Source organism: Lipophrys pholis (genome assembly GCF_963383615.2).
Source record: "Lipophrys pholis genome assembly, chromosome: 18".
Taxonomy (NCBI): domain Eukaryota; kingdom Metazoa; phylum Chordata; class Actinopteri; order Blenniiformes; family Blenniidae; genus Lipophrys; species Lipophrys pholis.
This window is the reverse complement of record NC_137646.1, coordinates 17,820,799-17,847,039: the sequence shown is the minus strand read 5'-3', so window position 1 is coordinate 17,847,039 and position 26,241 is coordinate 17,820,799. Positions and strand designations below refer to the sequence as shown.

Sequence of the window (26,241 nt, the reverse complement as noted above, 5' to 3'; positions counted from 1 at the left end):
AAATCCACTTTTTTAGCCCTTAAATGCATTTTGTTGTATATTTAGAGTGTTTAGAAGTACAGAAAAGTTCAAAGTAGTCTCTTCAGGTGCTCCGTTGATATCTTTATATTCTGTTTTGGTCATATTTTGCGATCGGTTTCGATTTTTCTATTCTCTATTACATTTTTTGAACAATGACGTCACAGTATTCTCAGCGGAACTGCCAAATTAGGACATCGACATTTCGAGCAATCCGCCATTTTTGTTTCTCGCTGCGATTTTGTAGTCCAACCGAAGTTACGAGAGGATAAGTCGAAATGTTCGGTTGTTGGATGTAGTAACCCACAAGCTTCGTTACACCGTCTCCCAGCATCAGAACCTTTTCGAAGTGCCTGGTTGAGTTTTATTTTTCACAGAAATGTACCCACATCTGTGGGCAAGGTCATTTTTGTGTGCGCGAATCACTTTAAGGACGACTGCTTCAGCAACCTCCGCCAGTATAAAGAAGGATTTGCCGAAAGACTTGGTCTGATTGAGCGGTCAGTTCCTTCTATCTATGGAGACGACGAACAGAGCACTTCGGTAAGCTGTATATAACGCTAAAAAGTGTGATGATAAGACGTCCCTGTCATTGTTTTGTTAGCATTAGCAGTTGCACCGTCTTCATATGTTAGCGCTGTGTGCTCGTTTTAGATTATAATGTAACTTCTGTGTTAAATAGTCGTTGTAATACAGGCAGTATTGTAGTAGTGGGCATGGATGGAGAAGTTAGTGTAAATATAGTAACACACCATTGCGTTACATCCATATGAAGACGTTGTTCTGTAGGTGCATCATCGTCATTTTCATCTCGCTCCGCCGGGTCCGACTCTGGCTCCAACATGTATGGCTGGATGGACAAATCTTCCGTTGTTGACATTTTGTAAATAATGTGTGAATATAAAGTTTCTGCGCCGCTAGATAATTGTATCTGTTCTATCAAACTACAAAGATGGCCGAACAGGGTGACGTTGAACCGAGTGTCACCTCTGCAACCTGGAGAGGAGGAGGGGTATGAAGTGTCTCATTTGCATTTGAAGAGACCGCCCCAAAACGAGTTGCTCTCAGAAGCGCATCAGAAAAGGGGTTGAAAAGGGGCCTGTGGAGCTATAATAATGAGGAATTCAGACCCAAGCATTGCAGTTTCACGTTGTATAGACCACAACTGTATGATTTATATGTAAAAAGGAAGGATTTAAAAGCATGATATGTCTCCTTTAAGAAAATGACAAATATCTCAATATGAAGCCGATTTTAATGAAACCTTCTGGTGAAATATACAGTGAAATGGCCCCAAAAACTTCTCCTATTGCTGTTGCATTATGCATGTTTTTACAAACTCACCGTGACAGCACGGCTTTAAGGCGAGTTTGATAACAACGAGATTTCACCAATATCTCAGCCCAGGTCTCAGTGCCGTGTTGCGTCCGCTACTCTTGAGGAATTTGTTAAAAATCAATTTTTTTTCTTTGAAATTTGTACCATTTGCTTGTTGGTTTGGAGGACCACATTGAAGCCTCTTGCGGGTTGATTCTGGCCAACGGGCCTTATGTTTCACTCCTCTGATCTATAGAGACACTTAATAGGGTTTCAACTAGTCCCTGTGTGTATTCTAAAAGAAAATCTTGGAGGTCTTTGGAAATTCCCTTCTCATATTGTTCTTGTTGGAAAAACAAGACACTTGTTACTTTTACACAACAAACAGAGGCTTGAGACACAAGACACAACTAATTTGCATTTGTTTCTATTTGTCTGGAAGAAAGTGGTACTAAATTTTGAACGCCCTTCAGTGACCGTTTCTATCTAAGGAGGTCATTTGTATAGATCTTAAACACTACATGAGTGTGGCCTATGTAAGAAAGGATCATAAATTCTATTAAGTGAAAAGCTACATAAGACACAGACAACATATTATGCTGAATATTCCAACTGACTGCCTTCAAAGAGCAAAATGAGCAACTGAGGATTTTAAATAGTGCCTTCATAACACTTATTTGTTTTAGAAGTTCGAACTTAGTATTCTTGGAGCCATTGGCAGCCCCTTGGGTGGGTTTTGAAATGCAAATACTCTGTACAGCAACGGAATTATGCGTTGTGAGTGGGAAAACAGCCAGAACTATTTCTATCGTTTTGGCCTTAAAACCGGGATTTATAAAAACGCCAAACAAAGAAAAAGGGTGAAATATACCTTTCGACCTCGCAACCACATCAACACTTGTGTCCCCAAAAAAAAAAAAGAAACGAAAACAGAGAGTAAAAAGAGCAAACAAGAGAGTGTGAAGAAATTAACACAAACCCAGGCTGGAGTTGCCCTTGACAACTGTGATAGTCCTTTCAAAGTTGCTCCCTGAGGTCAGTGCTTCTTTGTCGCCGTCTTCTGACGATTCTTTCACACCATCCTCCTCGTCCTTGAAGGTGATAATTCAACACACTTATTCACGACAGCAAATGAAAATATTAGGCCGGATTCCAAAACGAAGCATGGCCTCTGGAGGAAAGTGAGGAGCAGCAAATTGGCTGTGAAAATGAATTTCAAACAAATCATCTTGGAACGTTTGTTTGTCTTGTATTTGAAAGGAAGGAGCTCTGACTGGAGAGAGGTTGGATGTTAGCTTAAGGAATTCCTTCCGAGAGGGTGATTATTTCCAAGCAGTAAGAGTGCGGCGTGATATTTCCGGGATGTGTGGCGTGTCAATGATTAACTCAAATTCATGGAGTTAACAGAAAAATGCATTCCTCAAATTTTTGGCTTCATGCTGATATCAAATGTATGGCTTTTAATCAGACTAAATAGCTTACCTTTATCAAAGCTGATATATCTCCAAAAGAGACGGCGTGCTCCTGCTGATACGAAAGACACTCCAGCGGCTCCCTTTGGACATTAGACCTGCTCCCAATTTCCGCAAAAAGGCTGTACGACTCTGAGCAGTCCGCCGGGTCTTCTTTCCCAGCGCTCTGCGACAGGTACTGATCAGAAGCGCTCAGCCCGGCGTTGAAAGCCGCGGTGTGACCCGTCAAACTTGGAGGAGCATGAGAGGTCGACTTGTCGGGAGGAAAAGCTTTGGTGTTGTCCTCTAAGCAGGAATGGTCATCCAGCAAGCTCAGACGAGCCGACAGCTGGAGGAAAATAAAGCAGAGCAGCCGAATGAACACTCCAGTCTGCTCGTTCAACAACTGCCCAACAGGGAGAATTCATCCTGTTCAGTCACCATCCTGCCCTCCTTGTAATGAGCCACGGAAAGCCCATGAGTGGCCAACAGAAACCAGCGTAGATTACTGCCGATCTTGTGAGCCAAATGCACAATATGTCGTTTTTATCGTAACTGTGTTTAAGATTTTATTGGAACCCGACCGGCTGGTAATGAATCTGAGCAAAGAACTTCCCTTTTGGGATTCCGAACAGAAGTAAAAGAAAAAAAGGTGAAAAATGCAAATCTATATTACAAGAGTGGCTCAAAAGGAAAATATGTTAAATAATACAAGAAATAGCAAGTTTGATGTTAATAAGGTACCAATAGGCTGACAACGAGGGAATAGCTACAGAAACTAAAAGTACTCAGGTATTCACACAAATGTGGGGGACTATACTGTTTTAAAAAAGAAGACTTAAAGGTGACCAGGGAAATTCTTTTAGTTAGGTTTGAGGCAGCGAGCGTCTCTGTATAAATTCCACAAGCCCCAAAAACCCACTGAGGGCTATGTGAGGACGAGCGTCCAGCGTGAAGGGTGAGCCAAGTCAAATATCACAGCCTGCTAGGACAGCCATGGAAAAACAAAATCCACGAAGGAACGTTTAGGTTACAGTGAAATGTTAATCAGATAAACGTCGTAAGAGTTGTCACGTAGTTTAGCCAATTGCCAAACATTCAAACAATGTCTCAGTGACCCAAGTGTGATAAGTTCTGTGTGATTAGAAGCTCTTCAGTATCATGTGCAAAGCAAAAATGTAATTTTGGTGGAAGGAGTGAAGGACAAATACACTTTCCTTTTCATCAATATGGAGGCCAGCTGGCACTGTGGTGACCTTTTTTATTGTTCAGTAAACAGATACCGGGACCGGAATACAAGAAAAAAGGCAATATTCCTCACACCAGCGCAGAGATCTGCCAGCTAGTCTGAAAAATTGATCCACTGTTTATTGTCACTAATGTAGATCTGAAATTTATCAGCAGACTTGTGCCCTTTCCCCAGAGTTTATCATCCAAACAAAATACTGAGCTTTTCAACCTCATAACAAACATTTGAAATCTGTTTTATGAAATTCTTGTGAACTATAAAACGCTACCAGTTATCCTGGCCCGTGTCCGCCTCTCTCGGACTTGCTGATCGCAATATAAATTACTCCACAAATAAGGTCAGCTGTGACCTTTGGAAAAACTCGCCGACCAGCAATACCTTTAAGGAAATAGTTTGTCTGAGCCTTGTTCTTTCTGGTTTATTTTTATTTTAATTTAATATCCATTTGGGGAGTTGTTATTCTCGGGGCACCCAGGGCAACAAAGTCAGCCACAGCGACAACTCTCATACGACAGCAATGTCAGTAATGTAGTTACCGCCCTATCAGAGGGCAAAAACATGTCTCATGACATTTTGGCTGTCGGTTGCAATAACCAAAGATTAACGACTGCACACCTCATTATGACAAAGGGCATAAGCCGGGGTGGCAACATTTAATGAAATGAAGACATCACTGCTGGCTTCAGTTTTAGTTTGAGACGGTAGGAAAAACAATGTTGGCTTGCCTTAGGTGTGGACGAGTGCAGGTAATCCAGGTCTGAGCTACAGCTGCTGCCATGGAGAGCCATCATGGAGGCCTGGAAAGTGTCATCCTCCAGCCCAGAGAAAGTATGATCTAGGACCTTTTCATCAGACAGGTCCGCTTCACTGGTGTCGATCTGTCACAACCAACGAAAGTGTAACTGAGTGGCATTAAAACTGAAAGCGCAGGTCAATTATCCAAACACAAAATGCTTTTTTTTTTTGAAAGAAATACTAATATATTTGCACAAGTAAAACAACGATTGCATTCTTTATGATTACTAGACCGATGCAAATACATAATTAGATTTTCTTTGCCCTCTAGATCACTTCTGATTTGTCCGTTTTCCCAAAAGCTAACTGACCAATGCAGGCTCAGCTCGGTAAAGGATTCCTTCAGTCAGTCCTTCTTCCTCTCCTTCTTCAACCAAAACATTGTTGAAGTCAAATGAATGGATGGTGGATGATGAAGTTACTTCTTGCTCACCATATGGGTGGAGAGAGTGGGAATATCCACATATTCCCTAGGAAAGTGGAGAGATTTTTTCAGTGTCTCCAACTTTTTTTTTTTTTTTACTTTTATTTACATTTTGATGAGTAAATTAGTATAGAATGGAGATGGAAAGAAGAGATGTTAGGAATAGTTGAGAACTAACTATAGTGTTAATAATCTTGGGTCTAGGTGAAAAACTGCCCGGAATTACACGTTCTGAATTACTTTGAATCAATTCTTAACAGAGAGGCTTGTAAACATTTCATATAGATTCTTTGCTCAGTCCACTCGATATTGATTTTGTGTAACATGCTGCCGAGACGGATGGAAGGTAAGAAGGCATACTGGAGGATTACGCTCGTCAGACTCAATTTTGAGAGGCAATACAACAAAATACCCCTCGGAAGTGCATTCCTCGTCCTGCAGGGGACCTGGATAACTTCACAGAGGCTTCCTGCAGCTCTGTAATCCAGCTAACCCTAGCAGCCCACGGGTCTCACTGAGTAATCCAATGGCAGATTCAATACAAGAGAGATGCAGCTCCACTGCTGAAAGAATGCAAGCTGAGTTTTTTTTTGCAGAGAGAAACATCCCACACAACGCGCACAGCTGCCCGGAGCAGCGAGCATGCTGTGGGACAGACCTAATATTTTGACAGGTGCCCTGATGTGTTTAAAAGTACAGGAGAGGTGTGCTCCTGGAAAAGTCAATAACCTAATAATACGAAACAAGGGGACACGTTACGTTGAGGGCCGGTCACCTCCTCTGAAAGAAAACCCCGCAGGCTCTCTGCACACTTTTTCCTGCATGAAAAATTCAAGTCCTTGAAAGCTGAGCCCTCGTACCTGCCTACTAAGTTATGTAAAGAGTGCCTAACTCAGAACTTTACAATCCTGCAGTGACATATTCCAGAAGGCTGAAGAAGTATGACAGGGGGAAACAAATACAAACGCAGCGATCAAGCTCTTAGCACACTGAAAGCGACACATTTACACAAAACACAAGACGCAATCTACCTTCAATATTGACAAAGGGGTTAAAGCAAGAACACGAATAAACAATACTAAACCTTACAGGCAGCGGTTTGGCAACCCCAATCTGGACCTTCCCAAGCTTGGCCCCCTTAAGGGCCTGGACAGCATCCTCCAGGCTGGCGTCCTCCAGGTTTGTGGCGTTAACATACATGAGCCGGTCTCCTGGCAACAGTCTGCCATCCCTCTCCGCGACACCACCGGGAACCAGAGAGCGAATCACAATCACCGTCTTCGCCGGGTCCAGCGGGTCCTGTGGAGAAGCAAGGCCAGTAAAGTCAGCCGGTAAACAATAGAAATATTCTAGTGCTTTACTAGAGTAATTAAAGCATTCAAATATGTATGTGTAATTAAAACAGGAAACAAAAATCACACTTCAGGATGATAATATATGTTTAGGTATGTCTGTAAGCCTTAACTACACTCTACTGCAAAAAGTCCGATCACAACAATGGGATCTGTAAGATTTTTCACTTCCATCAAGTCTCAAGAACCTTTCCTACCTGGTAATCCAAAATGCTGAATCCCAATCCCCCTTCTCCCTTTTCGAGCTCGATATTCTGGATCTCATGCTCCCACATCGCCAAAGGACATCCTATCGTCTCCTCGGTTACATTATCCTGTGTGGCTGCTCCGGTGTTCACCTCTGAATCTTCTGCAACCAGCACACCACTGCGCTCTATTTGATTCTGCAAAGCAAGCAAAAGCCCCAAATCACTATGTAACACCATGCCTTACTCACTTTTACTCCGAACCCATAGGCTGCAACCCTCTAGTTGTGTTTCTGGCTCAGGTTTCTGGCAGTAGATAAAAGGAAAATATCTCTGGGATGGTCGGGCCTTAGTACATTATCACAGATAAAGCTCGAGAGATGAAAACCCCATTCCCCAAAGGGAAGCTGCTTTTGATCTCTCATATCTCGAGCAAATGTTGGATGCTGCCGAGGTATTGCGAGAAATGGTCGTAATAAACTTTCAGCCCCCCCTCCCCCCTGCTTATCACTAAGTCTTAATCCATCGTGGCTGGCAATGTGACAAGCCAATGGACTGATTGACAGCAAGAATAAGCTAATAATGGTTGATGGGTTACAATAGCGAGAGAGGATGTAAGAGTATTACTCCCCTTCCATACTGCCTTACTTGATATGCACAGGCAGAGAAACATGTATCACGACGCATGATTGCATGTCAGCGTGAGGCAGAGTTCCATGTATCATCCAATACAGTTATCTAAGCAAGGCAGTCAGTATGTCTCTAGTGTTGAGAGCAAAACTTTTGATCACTTGCACTTTTAAGTACCTGTAAACATATACAATATGACAATTAATGTACTGTAATAATAATTCATTTGATGATATGATAGTATTGGCTGCATGTTAACAATATGGAAATGATACCTTTATTTTAGTGACAGTAGACAAAGTGTCTGATTGTGGTTGGACAGCCTTCAGGTCGGTCTGAAGATCAGGTGCAGGTCTACAGCACGTCATGTACACATAAAGCGGGAGCTCCTTCAAGATTCTCACCACCTCTTTGTGAGTCTCACCAATCAGAGTAATACCGTTCACCTAAAAAGAGAGAGATCAAATGCTGATTCAGACAATTCAAGGTTTTCAGCGTGTCAAACATAAGTGGTCATTGCGGATTTTACGAACTTAGGAATAGTCTCTCTACTCAAGAAGCAATGCTCTGATAAACTTTTGCACTGGCTCCTCCTGCAACTGAAAATGGAAGGGGTGAAAGTGAGTGCCACTGACACAAAACAATCGTTCTCACAGCAAGCGCACCCTGTAGAGCTGCGGGGATGCAGAACTGGCAGTTAATTCTACACCACTGCAAGCAAGTCCTTCCACAATGCAGAGAGATAACCAATGCACAGCTTTTGCAGAGATCGGCGTGTGGCAGCAACGAAGGCTAAAATGATCAGCCAGAGTTTCCCCTTGTAATACAATATAATAAGAGCTGATTATTTTTGCAGCTTATTGCTTTGCAATCGGTATATAAGTGAAATATGAATACATATTCAAACCTCTGGGAAGATTACGCACGCATATGAAATTTTAAGTGACTACTGACCTCAACCAGCTCATCTCCACTGAACAGCTTGCCACAGCGCCCAACAGGTCCCTCTGGAAGGACTGAGCGGATGTAATGATGTCCACTGTTAGCCTCCAGACTGATGCCCAGGCCACTGGCCTCAGTAAACTTCTCCACCTGAGCCACCTGTCATAGAAACAAGCAATCTCACCTCTGTTAGCAGGTGAACCTTCATTAAAAGGGCTGATTTTAGAATAATGACCCCTGTTAAGAACAGGTTAAGGTGTTAATGACTCAATCAATTTTGCTTCATGACTCATGTAATTCTCCTTACAACTATTAGGTGTTTTGAATCAACGGCCAAGGAACTCAGTAGAACATTGCTATCATGATTAAAAAACCAAATGAAAAGCAATAAAAAAGAACTTACTACTACTTCGTTGCTTGGACCTAGAATCTTCTGCCACTTCTTCATCAGTTCATCCTCTTCAAAAGCTGTTAACTTCAGGCCTGAGAAAACATAAAGTATGAGCATTATTAAACAAAACACTGAATTATACAGTTGTTGCTCTATGAAAAATACTGACAAATACTCTATGTGTGGGAGAAGACCGACAAACAACTTATACCTGCACCTTTTTAATGTTTAAAGCACCTACACTGTAAGAAATCTACACCAGCTTTCCGTCTGCATATTGTGTGCCGCTGCTCGTCACTGTGGTCCTGTCAACAATGGCCCTTATCTGTCAGATGCGTGCCCAGTATCCTTGCCGGAGCACTCGGAAAAGAATCCCAGCCTCCTACCATGTTTGTCTTTTGTTAGCTGATCCGTGGCTGCGCTGACATCAGATCCTTCAGTCTTTGTCTGCAGCTGCTTTTCATCTGTGGCGACTGCAAACACACAATGAGGAGTGAGACAGACGGAAGCAGGCACCGGCACAGATAGCAAAGGGACAGCCGGTGAAAACCGGCATCTAATCTCCACCGGCAGCGCACACAAGCTGAAAATAAACAGAAATATACATTCATATTAAATTCATTTGGAAGATTATGCGCCACCTAACTCAACACTACACAATACTTTCACTTTACCTCTGCTGCTGCTGGTTGATGTTATCTACAAGCATACTGGAGCTTTAAATATATGCTTAATGATCCTGGTCCTTTCTTTTAACGACTTCATACCACAATTTATGTCTTTAAGGTACTACAGTACACAGAAATGGCCACCCATGAAATTATTACTTACATACCTGCATGTATTTTAGGTCAGAAGCTTTAAAGTTTGCTAGTTTGGTATCCACCACCTTGAAACGGACTTGGCAGCAGTTTAAGTATCTTTCTAGTCATTTAATGACCATTTGCAGATTTGTATACCACCTCCTGTAAAATAACTAAAACACAGCCTTGTTAAGTCACCAAAACTATTGTTTGTACATTCAAGGAGCTTCAGACATAACTGTTGAGCAGTAATGTAGTAAATTGATGTAATACCCTCCTTTATTTTTGATGAAATTCACAAGTTTGAACTTCTGCAGTTGTGAGTTTCAGTGATGTCTCACTGCAGCCAGGAAAATACTGGCCTTCTAAGTCTCTCTCTGTCAACTGCTGGCTGCCAGTTTTTCCTCAGGTTTTTGGCCTGCAACATCCTGGTGCCAAATCTAATCACTTTCAGTCTCCATCTATCACTGTTGACACTAAACAACTTATGCAAGTTGCTTCCCTTGCCTCGGTAATAGCCCGGAGGTCCTGTCAGTGCAGCTGGAGACAAGAAGCTTTCTGTTTACTTTCTATCTATCTTGTTTAATGTCAAGATTAAAGAAAAAAAAAAAACCACGCAAGAGGTTATTAAAAAAACATAATATACATATAAGCAGACTTGTCCTGTAAATCTGTCAGCTTCTTGGTTGAAAGGATGCCAGATGTTGTGTTTCACATGCTGATTTATTTCTGAATAAAGTGAGGAGAAGTTTGAGTTTAGAGTGTAAACACCAGGAGGGTACGCTCCAGGTTCTCTACCTCGAAAGATGCTGTGAATTGTAAAAGAGTACCACACACATAACTTTATTTCCATGTCTCAGAGAATAGTTTTGTCCTCTTGGCCTATGACAGTGGCCATAATTAATACAATTTAACTTCCTACTCGGGATTATGTGGAGTATGTCGGGAGTCTATTGCTGTTTTTAGCTTTAGCTCCCAAAGATTTAGTATTTTTCATTTATCAACCCTGCATTATTAAAATGTGTAATAAGGGCTAAGAGTTTCTTAAACATCCCCCCAATCTATTTACTTTTTTATGGGCATGGTAATAAAATACAGTTTCATCAGACAGGAAGAGGTCCACATCAGTGTTTATGTCAATGCTAAATCAGATGACTGAAATAGAAGTGTCACGATTTGTTTTTACACAAATCGTAGAATTTCTATGCAGGCCTATTTAGATCGGTCACAAATATTTTTCATGGCTTCTGTAACGGTTATCAACTCTTCATTGTTATTTAGAAAACAACTGGAAGAAATTAGGATGTATTCAGGTACAATCATTTGAGTCATAAAGGTTTGACATCAGCGGGAAATGCTTCGCAATTAAAGATCCCCTGTTCTGTATTACACTGAAGGCGACAGAAAGGTGCTCCACGGCACAGAAAATAATCTAAGCCTTATATACTCTATATCAGCCTTTTAAAAATGTTACTCCAGAATTCATCATGAAATCCCATGTCTGAGTTACATTTACACATCAAATGAAACCTTTGGCAGAGTGGTTTCTATGTTTGTGTGTGTGCGTGTTCCTTTTTTCTCATTAAATCTTTCTTTATCCCTCCTTCCTACCTTGGGAAGCCTCGTCAGCGTTCGTCCTCTCCTGCTCCAGCTCCCTCATGACGGTGGCGGTGGTGGGGATGGTGGTGGAAGGGGGCAGGACAGTGACACTGGGGGCCACGGCAGGGGGGATCTCTTCGGGCCTGAAGCCGCGCCGGATCAGCTTCAGGTGGACTGTCTGACCGGTGTGTCTGAGCACTTCCACTGCTTGTTGATTGGTGGACCCCTGGATGTTCACACCATCCACCTGCAGGGGGCGATTATATGTGAGTCCATGGATTAGACAGGGGGCTCTGTGTTTTCGGCAACCCTCTATGCTCTTGTTTGAAACAAATGCAACTGCAACTCGCGTTGATTGAGGTAATTATGAACATTAACAGTGCTGTACTTGAGTATTCCCATCTACCTTAGCAAGTGGTTGTATTCATTTAGTCCAGTTAAGGTAGGTAAAAATAGCTCTGTCTTGAATAATTCAATCATAATTAAGTGCGTTATTAAGTCCTCCAGTTGAGTCTCATAGCACGGAATGATTTGCACTTAAGAACTAAACTCAATCAACCACATACTCACGCATAGACGCCAGAAAGAAAAAGAAATAAAATAGTTTCTTCAAACTTTAGAGTGATAGAACGCACCACTGACTCAGTTTCAGACTGAAAATTACAGTTTAACTTCACTTTTAATGTCCTGCAGCAACAAAATTATGAACCTAATTGCTAACTGTGCTAATTCGAAGCTCTTCTGTATTCGCTCTTACAAGACACCACCAAATTATCAGTTAATTGTGAATTATTCAAAATTATGCATCTCGTAATTACTCTCCATTGACTAAATGAGCAAATGTGATCACTGTAATAGATAATATGAAACTTCCGCTGCATATTTTACCTCATGCCACTAAAGGCGGGAAAGTAGTCATGGCTACAAAGAGCTTAATTAGGGTACTTACAGCTATTATCTGGTCTCCAACATGAATGCGACCATCTTGATCAACAGCGCTGTCTTTTGTTACACTCTTCACGAAGATACCAGAGGGCTCTGAGGAGTCAGAACAAGTTAAAATAATGAAAGTGGGGAGAAGCGCAACAGTGAATCATGACATTAAATAAGACCAGAGCACAAAAACAAACAGCTATTTGATATTCACGGTGAAAAGCTGGCGGATGACAGCCCTGATGTTTTCCTCATCTTGGAAAATCAAGCCACACCATTTTTTTTGATGATCATTCTGCTCACCTCTCTGAATTTTTCAACACGCTGCATGTAGTTACATTACACAGGCAGTGATTTTCATTTTAAAGGACAAAACAAGAAAAAAACAAAAACATTTCAATGTTAATTTGAAGCGGCATGGCTTAATTTTACTGGCCTCCTATAGATAGCCAAAATTGTGAAGCACAACATTCGCTTAGCGACAGTCAGCGGGTTCTCAAATTGTTCTGTAACTGCAGACAAAGAGCATTCCTTTAAGATGTTTTAGCATTTAAGCATTGCCAGGTGTACTGTGATTATCGTATTTGTACGATGAGTTAACCCTCAGTTTGAGGCAAAACCTTCCAATGTAAGATAATTTGACCATCTTGTGAAGTTGTGGTTGTAACCAGCCTGCAGCAAAGTGCCGTACAGTGTTTTTTTTTGGGAAAACCCTTAAGGCACTTGTCCAATGTGTTATGTTTCCAGCTTATCTTGTTTCGTTTAGCGTGAGATACAAGTGATGGGAGACGCCCCAGCGTGACACAATGGTGAGCTGCGACTGCTGATGTGGTGCTAAGAATCCATTACATACTGAAGCTTCAAAGCCTTGAGTGCCTGTAAGACACTATTACACATATGGAGCCACCATGTTCCATGTTATTTTGGTTGTGAAGTTGTGCACACTAATTCCCATCCAGATTCAGCTACAACTACTGAACAGTCCAACACATCCCAATTGTTTTCAACTCTATCTGCTCTAAAAAAGTGTACGTACATATGACAACTAAATGCTTACGCACAAGTTTTGTAATTTGGAAACATGTTTAGTGGCATCATCAAAGTACTCCTAAACATTAAAGCTCCTATTTTAAAGCCAAATGTGTGGTCCTGCCGACCAAAACAAACAACTACAAGATGCTAAAACAGTCTGCAGAGTTGGATTCAACATATTCCAAAATAACTGCAGCTTGAGACGTACACCGAACAAAGATCTAAACACTTGTAATCTATACATATTTTAGAGTGGCTTTTTATTGTGGCCAGTTTAAGACGACAAAGGAGAAGTGTTCACTAACACAGACTTAGACGCATTTGCGAACAATATTTGAGAGAAATAGGCCTTTGGTGTACACAGAAGAATCGTGAAAAAATGGATGCATTTAGTGACACCAATTCTGTAGGTGATCTGTCACATCTCACCTGAATTCTTATCTCCAACATAGCCAGCAATAGTGATTCCCAGTCCTTGTGCGTTCTTAGTCAGACTCACGTCGAACGCGTCAGCCTCCTCTTCTTCACAACCCTGTGATAAGATTAATGGGAATGACACGTCAACATCCACTGATATCCAGACTAAAAGTAAAAAGATGATTCATTTTGAAAGCCAAGTCGTGGCACATCATGCAACGACATCACACCGCCGCAAAAAATACGGCATTTAACTTTGATTAACGAGCACTCTGAACCTGTCAGCAATAAAAGACACGGCTAATGTGTGCGATCAAAGGGATGTTTGTCATTCATATTGTGATTCACTGAAATTCATTCTGTTTTAAAAAGAACCGACCATAGAGAACGGCAGTAAAATAGCAGGAGCAGCTCCTTTTTCATCAGAACGTAAAGCAAAATGTGTACCCCGGAGTGTGAGTCACACACGGATGATGTCACCTGCAATTGTCTTTTGTACAATTTTATCAACAAGTGACAACTTCACATCTGAGATTCTAATAAGACTGCAGATAAAAGTTTAATTATTTCTTATGGCACTGAATAGGCACGTTGATGTCGTGTTCGAGCAAAACTGTGTAATCAATTTGAACGCAACAAATTCTATATTTTGTCTCTCCACTTACCTGCTGTTCGTTGACGGTGGGGAGCACCACGGGCATGACAGCAGACGGATTCTCCTCTGAAGGGCCTCTTGTAACAACCAACTTCACCCGGTTGCCACACTGCCTGAGGACCTGCGCCACCTGTTCACTGCCCATGCCGAGCAGGTCCGTGTCTCCAATCCTGAGGATGTGATCCCCACTGCGCAGGCGGCCATCCTGAGGTAGGGAGACGGAGGTTTTTATTCTCACTATAATGGAAATCGATTTGTTATGGCATTGTCAGCGCCAAGTGATTCAATTTCATTAAATTTACTGCATTCGAGTCAACTCTAGGGAAATTTCAAATGTCAAGCAATGCAGAAAATACACTTCAGGTATAAAGTAGAGCATGATCACCTGATCAGCGATGCCTCCAGGCAGTATAGTTTTAACTATAACCCCGGTGGTTTTTCCTCCGACAATACCGAAGCCGAGACCAGTGCCGTCGTTGACCAGCTCGATCGTCTCAACGTGCTGCCACTGTGGGTTGCAGAAAACAACAACAAATAAGCAAAATAAAGAGTTAAATTGTTACTAATGCTGTTCCAACGACATATTAAGTAAAAAAAACAATGTAACGCAGATTTAGACAACATATAACCCATAGAAACCTGAGGCAAGATTTGCATGGATTCTAAAATGATTTTAGTTTGTGTGCTTTGTCCTTCACTATTGGACGAGAATTTCACTTCCTACGAGTATGTCTGCAGGTTAAAATACATTTGTTAGCCAATAGATTTTGCAGGGATACTGCTATCAACTCAGAACCGAGGGAGAAAATTACTCATTCAGTCCAAGTCTTCCAGAGTTACTGTATTTGTCTAAGCGGGAGATCAACATTATTTGTATCGGCATCATCTGTACTGTATTTGAGGTCTAATATTCGGCACCCGGTGTGACGTTGAGTTCTGCTCAGGATGCTATCAGATGGCATGTGCAAGGTGTGCGCAGTGATCATGCCGAGGGCACGACAAGTTATCTGTAGATGCTGGACTTTATTGTCAACAAGCCTTTCAAAGGCTTTAACATGCAGCATCTCAATTCCTTTTGACAGCAGTGAGGATGATGGGAGTATGGGGGGGGGGGCTGGAACATGAGAGCGACAGTAGTAGCTGGAGCGAAACCAGCAAGGCAGGAGATCTGTGCGAGGAGTCGTCTCAAGAGACTGGACCCTGTATAATTCTATGAAACCAGGAGACAACTGAGATGTTCAGCAGATTTGCACTGTTAAGAGCGTGGCTGTTTATGCATGTCGACGAGAGCTGTTTGAGTTCATCTTTCTTTGAGAAAATATAAATAGTGCCTTCATGAAAAAGAAGATTTGGTCTGAAGTGTTGTCTTTTGATCAGTGATGTGTTATATTCTGCCTGCAGTCAAAGTGAATTGTGCCTTTATCTTATTGTGCAATTCATGGTAACATGTCAAATCAATTGTGTGTGTGTGTGTGAGCGTGCAGTTTTGTTTCAAAGAGATCATGTCATGTAACTCTTGAGAGATTTGTTTGCACACTGGTGTGAGCGAATTCATACCGCGCTGGAGTTGGCCGATAGTGTACTGGCAGCAGAGGGCGTGCGGGACACCACAGGGCTCACCAGCTGAGGTATTGGCCCTCGAGCCACTGTGAGCTGCACCTTCTCTGAAGCACTCTGGAGGATGCTAATAGCCTGCTGGTGGGTCACCGTCTGATCCAGGGGCTGGCCATTGATGGCTAAGATCTGGTCGGCTTCTTTGAGTTTTCCATCGCTGCGTGTGCAAGAAATGGAATCAGAACCTAACAAATAAATATCATCAACTATTTTACTAAATGCTATCACAAGAAAAATTGACAACTTAAACAGAAAGTTTTGTTTTCTCTATTTTTAGACTGGGAAGTTTGAGGCAAGTTGTGAAATGTTCACTCTGCGTTTCCTGTAAAATGGCCAATTTGGAAGATTTCCTGAATATCCACAACACCCCCAGGGGATCTGGAAGAACCCTCTGATTGACTGTCTGAAATAGACTTTTGGTAATTCCTTAATCCTTATTTCATCCAATGTGGGAAAAGAAAACTCTCTGGGATTTTGCCACTGCTTGAATCAGCCTTGGCAATCTTATCAGTGTACCACTGTCTTTCTGAATAATGTCATGTTGTTTCATACACACCAGTCAGCAACACTTCCCGGTTGAATCTCCTGGATGAAAATGCCGAGCTCGCCGCGGTTCTCGCTCTTTAGGCCCACCACGCTGAAGCCGAGGCCTCCTGACACGGCCTTGTGAAGCTCCACGGTCGCCACGTAGCGCCCCTGCATGACACACACACACACACACACACACACACACACACACAAAGATATACACTGAGGCTCTTTTTGATTCACAAAAGCATCAAAGCTACAGACAGCCTTTGGGAGTCCATTTGAAGTACAAGAGCGATAAGCCATTATCTGCTGTCTGCCTCTTATATCGGATTGTCTGAATATCGGTCTTTAGTTGCAGGACTTTAGTGGTGAATCATTTTAAAAAACACATCATAACGCTAACGTTTATTTCAGTCACAGGGGTTTTCAGGTGGTTATACCTGTGCCATTGAGTGGACAATATGTTCAAATTCCTCTGATGGTGTCTTGCCGTTGATGTGTGTCGCCACTGAGATGTCTGAGTAGGGAACATGGCTGCCGTTGGGCTTGACTGCAGCGTCGTGATTGCCGAGGTCACTCCCTTGTGCTGATGACGGGACAGTACCCTTGAGAGGCAAAAAGAATAAATGGAGTGAGAGATGCTGAGACCTGCAATTATGCATTATCTCCATGTCTTCATGAAGTCAAACTAAAGGATGACGAGAGGTTCAGTCAGCGTAGAGCTTTAGAGGTCCAGTCAACACTGCCCCACACACTGCATGTAATTACCGATTGAGTCACCCACAAATTGCCGTTTCATTGCTGTGTCATGAGTGTAAATGTGTGCCTAGGTTGAAGAATAAGACCCTGCCGCTATGACACACAGTACAAACAGCTTCAAGTACAAAACTAAACTTGTCATCTGTCAAAATGTTTATTTCCGTTAATTGTGTCAGCCAGTTTAGTTTGTTATATAAACAGCAGAGTAAAAAAATATCATTAAGGATAACAACATTTTCAGAACTAGAACATGTGTTTTGAATTTCGGCGAGCTCCCTGTGTGGCTTTATGGTGACATTTCGATGTTGTGCACAATTCGTCTGCTGTGAAACCTGAACGTTTAGAAAAGTTTCATTTGAAGCCACGAAAACAGCCTGAATGTCTCAAACTACAGAGATGACAGAGATCTGGTTATCCTACCATGATTAGCTGGATCTATGGCGGTCTAATCCTTTAGGAGATAATAGCTCTTAGCTGATGTTCCAACAATGACTCGGCTCCAAATACAATATTTCTATCATGGTGGGGGAGAGGCGTCACTGACCATCTGGATGCCCTAATATGCTTAGCTTTTAATTACCCCAATGACTTTACTTGTGTGATAGATGAATTACATGAATGCGACAACTATATGAAATAGTGTTTTTTTTCCAAATTCATTAGCCAAAGGGCATAACGTTTATTACTGCCTGCATTGGATTGAAAAGGACGGACATGATGCAGAGTAATCATTTCATAAACACTTCATTTGGCATATGGCTTTGCCAAGCTGAAGCTGTCCTAGTGAACTTGTGAATCTGTATTAGGGAAATTGCCTGTGCAACTTTTATGAATGTGTACTGGAAATTATCCCGCCAGTAAATATACAGCCGCAGATTAGTCCTCTGAAACGAAATGCCATGGGACGGGACACATTAGTGCTCCACGCTGCAGACACAACCCTATGGGCCAGGCTAAGTTAGCGTAGCATGTTGCTAAGTTGCTGTCCTCATGCATGAGCTTTGTTAGCTGGGCCTCGGCTAAGAGGATTAAAGTTCCAGTTTGGTTCTTGCACATTTACGAAATTGTTTCTGCTCCACTTCACACAGCAGCGACGGCGGCCTCTTTCTCATTGGAGAGTGGGGCCTTGTCGCCATAGCGACACGGGCTGAGCAAGGCCTAACTAGCAGAGCCAGAAGACGGACAGCGTGTGCGTGTGTGTTTATGTATTTGGCTCTTGTCTGTGAACAAAACACAGAATGCGGCTTCTCTCCAAATTGGCTACGCTTAAAGGGGCCGAACAAGTGCACTGAGTTTGGAGGCTCAATAAAAGAAAATGTATATATATATATATATACATATATATATGTATATAACAGACACTCATATATTTGTGCAGTAACTTGCCCTATTTTTTCTTTTTTTTAACCACTGTTAGAACAGAGTGGCTCCATTTTAGGAGCTGATGGGACTTAAAGATGAATGACTTTTGGATCAATTTTGCTTAGTAGAACAAACACATGCGTCAGCATGCACACGCACACACACACACAAAGGACTCTGCCTCCTATGAAATGACTGAATCGCCAGCACACAAAAAATGCCATGAGGGCTTTTAAAATCTAAATTCCACGTGGGGTGAAAAGCTTGCGCATCCCTGCCTCCCACTGCATAGCTCGCATATTTTCGTCTCTATTTCTCAAACGCTTACCCCTGGCCCCTTTCCACTGCAAGTTAAGAGCTCTCTCCTTCCACTCAAATGCTCAATTCTCAATGGGGAGAATCGGCTTGAAAAAGAAGTTCCCGACTTAGACCAACTATCTCTCTGCTCATGTACCCATATTATATCCGGCTCGTGTGAACCCTGACAGCAATTTGGCCCGTGCGGCTCGCACTGTTGAGGATGGGGATTGAAAGGGGAAGGGGAGGGTGTCTCGACACCAGACAGAAGAGGAGTCAGGAGGTCACCTCGGAAAAAAAGAAGATAAAGGCCAAAGCAATCCTGCAAAGTAAGGATTTGAAAATATTCTAACCTCACTGTGGTGAAGGTAATGGATATGTCCCAGGTTTTACCGTTGAGCTTCTGGGCAACGGTATGGCCATCATGCAACGAGCAAGGCCGCCGCCTAGCACTTGTGTATTCCGTCATGCCCCAGTCAGCACTTCAGAAATGTAAAACTACAAATTATCCCCACAGCTACATATTATAGTCTGACTGTCATGCCAGAGATGTGAAAATAACAATAATGCCAAAGGGCATTCATTGGAGTCTTTACAAACAACTTTAGGTAACAACACATTTCTTCTCATTTCACACGGTCGTTAATGTTAGGATGAAGCCATGAAAACATCACTGAGCCATCAGAGCTTCTGTTTTAAACTAACGACGGACAAGAACTCCAAATGTCCCATTGCATTGCCACTTTTCCTGCTTAAACGCCCCGATCCAAAAGTATTGTAAGTATTTTACTCTGGTTATTATTAATGTGACTACTTTTACTTATGATTTGATGGATAACACACGATGCTGCTGTGGTGGATTATCTGTATCAGTATCTGTACTTGAACAAAACAAAGCATCCTAAGTTCGAACCAACGGCAGATAGTAAACACTTCACATACGTCGGTCGATCAGTGTGCGGGATTTTGTAATCTCTTTCTGTGCTCGCACACTGCGACCAGCTGAATAGCTCTCACCACTTTTGTTGAGCAACAGTATTTGGTTTGTTCATTCGGAGCGTCTGTAAGACAAACAACTGTGGAAGAATTTTGACTATAAAATGAACTGAGAGACCCATATGAAACCCACATGTATTGTAATGATCATCAGTGCTACAGGGATTTTTTTTATTTTTTTCATTTGTGTGTATATTTGTGTCATTTTCGAAGTTTCACACAAGAGTTGATCTTACCTGATCTTTGACATGCTGGACAGATTTCTGCAGGGCCAGGATCTGGTGGAAGAGAGGGCTCTGGAGGACGGATTTGAGCAGGCTAAGTTTCTCCTCAGTGGGCACCTCCCCTCTCTCCTTCAGTTTGGCCTGGAGGCGCTCCACCGCCTGCAAGGCACGCTGTGTATCTGCAAGCCGTCACATATTTTAGTGATGGCGCCAGCACAGACAAAAAAAAAAAAACGAGTGGAGGCGTGAAAGCAGGGAGAAGGAGGCAAAGCAGAGATAAAGGTGGAGAGAGGCGATGAGGACAGAGCTTTTCTCAGCACACAAAGATAGTGAAGCTGGAAGGGAAGTTTTTGGTAGTTCTGTTCTCCTGTGACATGATACCTTTGATAATTCCTTTACTTTTCTCATATCTGCCTTTATATCGTTTAATTCAACAATTTGTTGTAAATTAACTCATCGAGGCATAATGGAGAAAGACAAATCTCGAAACACAGGCTTAGCAAAGGCTCACTGGTGCTCAACAGACCTCAGTATATCTAAAGCATGTTGCCATATGTATCGCAAAGAAAGAGAAAGTTCATTTGCCATGGACGGTTTCGCTCTCAGAATAGCAAAGTTTCCCTTTTCCTTGCCTGTGGGTTCTGCGCTGGTTTGCACAGGCGCACGAAACGGTTATCAGGAGGAAAGATAAAAGAGCCAGGCCCTCCACATCTTGCTTGCTGGACCCTGCATAAGCCCCACAACGGAGTAACTCCAGAGTGGCTTGTTAGCGAGAACGGACCAGCCCGACGTCATCTGGGCAAAAATGAAGCAATTTCTAAAACTCACCAACTGTGACTAACACCTAATAGGGCGTGCGCAGCCTCCAAAGCACTTATTGCGCCGAGAAGCTTTGTTGTTTGAACAATGGTTGTAAACACACCAATAACACTTGAGCCTCTGCAGGGTTTTTTTTTTTTTTTTTTAGGTGTTTGCCACCGGTCGGATGAACTTTATCATCCTCATCACTTATGACTGAGTATATGTAATGAGGTGTCCTACAGTCTGCTCTAAGAACAACAGTGTTTATCTTTGACAAAGAGTGGGATACAAAATGTGAACAGAGACCGAATCAGCCCCTCGTGATGCAGAGGCTGGCGCATAATGACCCAGCTTGCACGTCACAGCTGGTCGGACACATTCATCAAGCCAGTCTTGAGAATGACCACAGATTGTAGCCTTGCGGAGAAGAAGCTAACGGCGCCAAATTGGCTTGACGCTCGACAGTCGGACAAATAAATCTCTATGGAGACAAACAAACAATCAAATTGATGGCAACATTATCAGATATGGCAACACAGGCCTGCCATTGGCCTTGAACTGAGTCCAGGGCCTCTCAACTCTGGTTGAGGAAACTCTCAGCAGGAGCCAAACCTGTGATGCTCAGCCAGAAGTGACACCAGCTCACCACTTCAGCGCTGATGCAAAACCTGCTCATTTCAAAAAAAAAAAATAAAAATGAGGCTATTTTTGTTTTTTTTGTGTGAGGGCCATTATATCTTAATTATCACAGAATGAAATCTCATTAACATTGAATATTTTCAGAGGATTAAAAATGTTACCATGAAAACCACTTGACAATGAAGTGGTATTACTGTGAGCAGAAAAAAAAATAGACAAAAAGCTTGAGGTCAAATCCTATTCAAGATCAAGAACTAATTTTGAGGAGATGTCATCAGAGGTCTATCAATTTGTTAACCCTTTATGATCGATCCCACTGACTCTAATCACATAAGGCGGCCATAAAACAACAGCAAACAATTACTTACCCATTGTTTCAATCATTTTCAGTATTCCGGGTGAATGTGATTTAGTCCGACTCTTCAAGGCCTGAAAACATGAGCAATACAGGGTGTGAGGTCTTCGTCAGGCAATCAGACAGCTGAATGTCAAGACTACCTCCTTAAAAACAGGGAGCCAGAGTTTCAAAGAAATTTCAACTTCAAAAGGTCAGCATGAAAGGGAAAATGGATTTATTTTTGTTCCATCCGGCCCATGTTCTGTTATCACGAATGCCTCACCGTAATTGTTACAGAGTAGCCATTGTGCTGAGGGACTGTCATAGTCCAGTGAGTCTCTTTACCGGCATCAGAGCACACATCCACTGTCACCCAGTAATGCACCTATATTTCAATAATGCTCTTATTGGTGGATTTAAACCTGGAACTGTGCATTGAGTGGACATTTTTAGAAATCATTGTACAATCATTTTACAGTTGGAAGATGTGAACTTAATTTTATATATATGTATCATTGTGGTTTGACATCATGTGTGGCCGTCAGCTCCAAAAACAGAACGTCACCCTTGGCTGAAGGAGTGGCCTCGTCACGAGCATGACATGACTCAGGGAGACGCCACGCGATTAAAGGAGATTGGTCAGATAATTAAAAGCCCTGCATAGACTCTCAGAATAGCCTCAGCGTGTGGCAGCAGGATCGCCACGGCGTCAGTTTGTTTATGTTCTTCACACGTGCTTCCCGCAACTCTAAATGTGGCATTTACCAACCGATTGATGGTTAATATACAGAAGGCGATTCAATCACAATTCTGGTCAGATTTCTTCAAAATGAGGTTCAAACCGCTATGGATTAAACACCGGATAATATTAAATAATGTACTGTCAACTATACTTCTGATACTTTATTGATCCCGCAGAATATTGTAGAAATAACCTTTTTTACTGAAGTAATATGTTCATAAATGTTATTTTTTCACAGAACAAAGTAACAAATTGATTATAAAAAAAACAAAAAAAAAGGCAAAATATGAGATATAATGATAATAAATGCAATAATTCTTTGTAGGGAGTATATGAGCGCTCATGTCTTTTGAAAGAATATGTATTCTGTAATATGTTTGTGTACGTGAGGACTTTACACTGATGTCACAGGCATGTTTGATTGGCTCTACCAACAGACAAACGAAAAAGTAAGGAAATTTGCATTAGGTTACTGTTGACTTTGTGTTGAGCGTCTACGTTTTCTGTCGCCTGCAGAGCAGTGTTGACTTCAGTACCATTGATCATTAAATCGGGAGCAGAACGGCGTCCATCCCACAGCAGTGTGCGAGCAGGCTGGTGAGAAATGTGAGGAAGCGCCACATTGCTGTACCCCAAGTATTCTTCTTCAACCGTTCAAACGCCAGTATGTCTTCATCAAGACTCCAATCATTCACCAAACCAAAGCTTGCAACAAGGAAAATCTGTTTGTCACTGGCAGAGGATTAAACCTTTTGCTTTTTTTCTTTTTTTTAATGGAAGCAACCCACATATTCAGCTCTGATGCTCATCCCACAAATGCATTTTTAAAAGCAAGATAACAAGGCTTTCCACCAACATCCGATTTACTGCCAAGAATATTTCTGGACAGTAAATAAGCAACCTGCCACATATGTTTGTCCCCTGTTTATGCTTGATTTAATAATATTGGTGGATCAGTTGTGCGGATGATGTATCCAGTTACAGTTAGACCAGACCCGATTCAATTCCTGGAGGCTTGTAATGATTCACAGAAGAAACTCTGGACTTCAGCCCGGATCATGAGAGCTGGACAGTCGGATTTGCTGTTGAGGGAAATCCGTTATATGAAAGCTGGTGTCGCTCATAACAACAGGAATGGAACAAGTAATGTCGCGGGGCTACCCCCCAAAACCCTCACCTACAACTCGCTAAAAGCGACGACGAAGCTCTGCATATCGTCGGTAAATCCACTTGTTTGTGAGTATTTTGAATATAGTCTTCCAAAAAGCAGCAGCCGGGACAATCCGCTTTTCTCTCAGCTCCTCCTCCTTCCACATCTCCGCCATGGAAGCAACAGGCTTCCGAGGAAAGAGTTACATTGTGTCACGGCCCGGTGGTGAAATACACCCAGAGGAGCTCTTTACTCCGTACAGCACACAGGGAAATACTTTATACTACGACAAACAGAGGCACTCTCCAACTATTCATGCCCCGTTATTTCCCCTCGTTTCAAGTCAGCCGCCGCGATATTTGTTTTTCCTCTCATGAGCGTCAACGCAGCGAACAAAGGCGCAAAACAGAGAGAGAGAGAGAGAGAGAGAGAGAATAAAATAAACAAACACTTGGAAGTATTTTGTTGTTGAATGTTTTAACAAGGTTTCCTTCAAACGAAAGCAGCCGGGTGTGTGTTTACTCACATGAGTGCGGGAGGCTTTGCTCTCCGCGGCGGACAAGTATTCGAGCCTGGTCCCGTGTTGTCCCGCGGCTAACGGAGCTCTGACTGGGGCTTAAAGATGGGGCGTCGAGTAACTCGATCCTCTCTGGACATTTTCAGCCCCGGAGATTTGAGCTGAAGCGCCGCTTACTGGCTGCCCTGACACCTCGACCTCCCCACAGCCTGCTCCACAGCCACGGAGCAGGGATGGCTGGATGGATGCTAAATTCTCAGTATTAATAAATAACCATTTATTTGATGGATGAATGCATTGAAGGATGAATTGTGAACTACCAATACAGATACAAATAATTGGATGGATGGATGGATGGATGGATGGATGGATGGATGGATGGATGGATGGATGGATGGATGGATTACAAACTGTTGAAGAGAACAATGTACCGGGATCCATCCATCTATCCATCCATCATCACAGTGTGACATTAAAAGCAATGATTTTACATAACATATACTACATGCTATCTAAATATATGAAAACAAACTGGGGTTGATGAAAATGCAACATAAAATAATTGATCTAAAGATATGGCTGTGATATATTTGTAAATATTTGCAGAATTCTATGAACTTTTAATGGTTATTTTTTAAGAAAGTTTAAGAGCTGGAAAAGGAGCATATAATGGGAAGTAACATTATATGGTCCTTTCCAGCTCGTCCCATAAAGGGTTAATAAGAGGGACGTACAGCACAACAACAAGGCAATCTCTTTGTAAATAGTAAATTGTTAATTAAATGTGACGAGGTACATTTAAATAGAAAGTTAATGCGGGACGGGTTTGGGTTTGGCGTTTGAGGACTTGACATTATAATGACTTTAGAGAACCTGTATATTTTACTTGAACTTGAGTAAAGCCATGACGTCAATCAGTATTCCTACTTATAGCAGGTCTTTTTTTCAGCACAGGTTTTTTTTTTAATGGGATTTACTCATCAGTTTGGGGATATGTAGTCTCATGCCACCACTGGGGATATACCAGTGATCTACATAACATACATCAATGCTTCGTGGAGTAGAAAAGGAGTTGGAATGAGACTGTCGGAGACCCAATATTTCAGCAGAGACCGTGGAAAACAACTTTCAAATTGCTGTCAAATCTGTCGGCGGTAAATTACAGGTGAATGACAGCTAAGTTGCTCACGAGGCTGTAATCGTAAAATGTAGGCCTCACAAACAAAACATCCAGTCACACTGTTTTGTCTGAGAGAGTTAAAACGGGTCCTTTGAATCGTTACGTTCAAGGACACCTTGCCTCAGTGACCCAGCAGATTCACTGGTGACTTTTCTGAAACTGTGCCCTTGAGCAAACACTGAGATCCACCTAGACTACGCCAAGAAAGAATAATATTCCCGCGGTTTCTCTTTAGACATATTGGAGTTACTGTGAGACAAATAACAGATACTAGACCTATTTGGAACGACGCTGCAGGGGATCCATTTTTTGGGCAAAATTGTCGCACGCTTCCATAATTCACATTTCCCGACTGTCTGTTCATGTCATCTTGGTTTTGCCATTGCTGTAATAATGAGCAATTATTCATCTGGAATAGTTTGGGGGAAGGATCTATCACCCCCCCCACCCCCCCCACCCCAAAAAAAATATATGAATGACATACCTATAATATAAGGTTGGTGCAGTGTTTAGCACTGTCACTTTTTATGGAACAGCACCTCAGCAGAATATTGCATTTGAGTCAAGAACACTAACAAATGATAAAATGTTAACTCGATCGCTTTTATCGTTCTGCATTGCTACGCAAATTCAAGCAATATATTCCTTAAAACACCCTGCTAAAAGAATAAAAAAAGAAGCAAAGGTTTGACTCGACATCAAAAAGACATTAACAGTTTGTACCAGCTGCACAACCGTGTGAAAAAGCAACACAGTATTCGCTAAGCTAATGATATTAATGGCAATTCCTACATGTTCAGTCTCTGTGACGTACTTTGTCCTTCTTCGTATTTTATTTCTGGCATGTTTACTTCATGTCTGATTCCTTCTTTCGCGTCTTACCATGTTCTTGTTTCTTC

At 42.1% G+C, this 26,241-nt stretch overlaps 1 protein-coding gene across 1 annotated transcript in view; it reads right to left on the bottom strand.

Annotated features, from left to right (window-relative positions):
• The window catches only part of mpdz (multiple PDZ domain crumbs cell polarity complex component), a 50,219-nt gene extending 25,969 nt beyond the window's left edge, over positions 1-24,250 (bottom strand). The window contains exons 1-20 of the mRNA XM_080485935.1: positions 24,172-24,250; positions 21,785-21,845; positions 19,989-20,155; positions 16,779-16,943; positions 16,364-16,503; positions 15,751-15,964; positions 14,579-14,701; positions 14,204-14,398; positions 13,551-13,653; positions 12,106-12,194; positions 11,169-11,403; positions 9,141-9,227; positions 8,767-8,846; positions 8,376-8,522; positions 7,697-7,867; positions 6,804-6,989; positions 6,344-6,553; positions 4,761-4,913; positions 2,818-3,135; positions 2,315-2,426 (exon numbers count right to left, since the gene is read on the bottom strand). Coding sequence (XP_080342061.1) covers positions 2,315-2,426; positions 2,818-3,135; positions 4,761-4,913; positions 6,344-6,553; positions 6,804-6,989; positions 7,697-7,867; positions 8,376-8,522; positions 8,767-8,846; positions 9,141-9,227; positions 11,169-11,403; positions 12,106-12,194; positions 13,551-13,653; positions 14,204-14,398; positions 14,579-14,701; positions 15,751-15,964; positions 16,364-16,503; positions 16,779-16,943; positions 19,989-20,155; positions 21,785-21,800 — 2,911 coding nt within the window. The 5' untranslated portion in view covers positions 21,801-21,845; positions 24,172-24,250. The remainder of the gene's footprint in view (positions 1-2,314; positions 2,427-2,817; positions 3,136-4,760; positions 4,914-6,343; positions 6,554-6,803; positions 6,990-7,696; positions 7,868-8,375; positions 8,523-8,766; positions 8,847-9,140; positions 9,228-11,168; positions 11,404-12,105; positions 12,195-13,550; positions 13,654-14,203; positions 14,399-14,578; positions 14,702-15,750; positions 15,965-16,363; positions 16,504-16,778; positions 16,944-19,988; positions 20,156-21,784; positions 21,846-24,171) is intronic.
• Between the last annotated feature and the right edge of the window lie 1,991 nt (positions 24,251-26,241).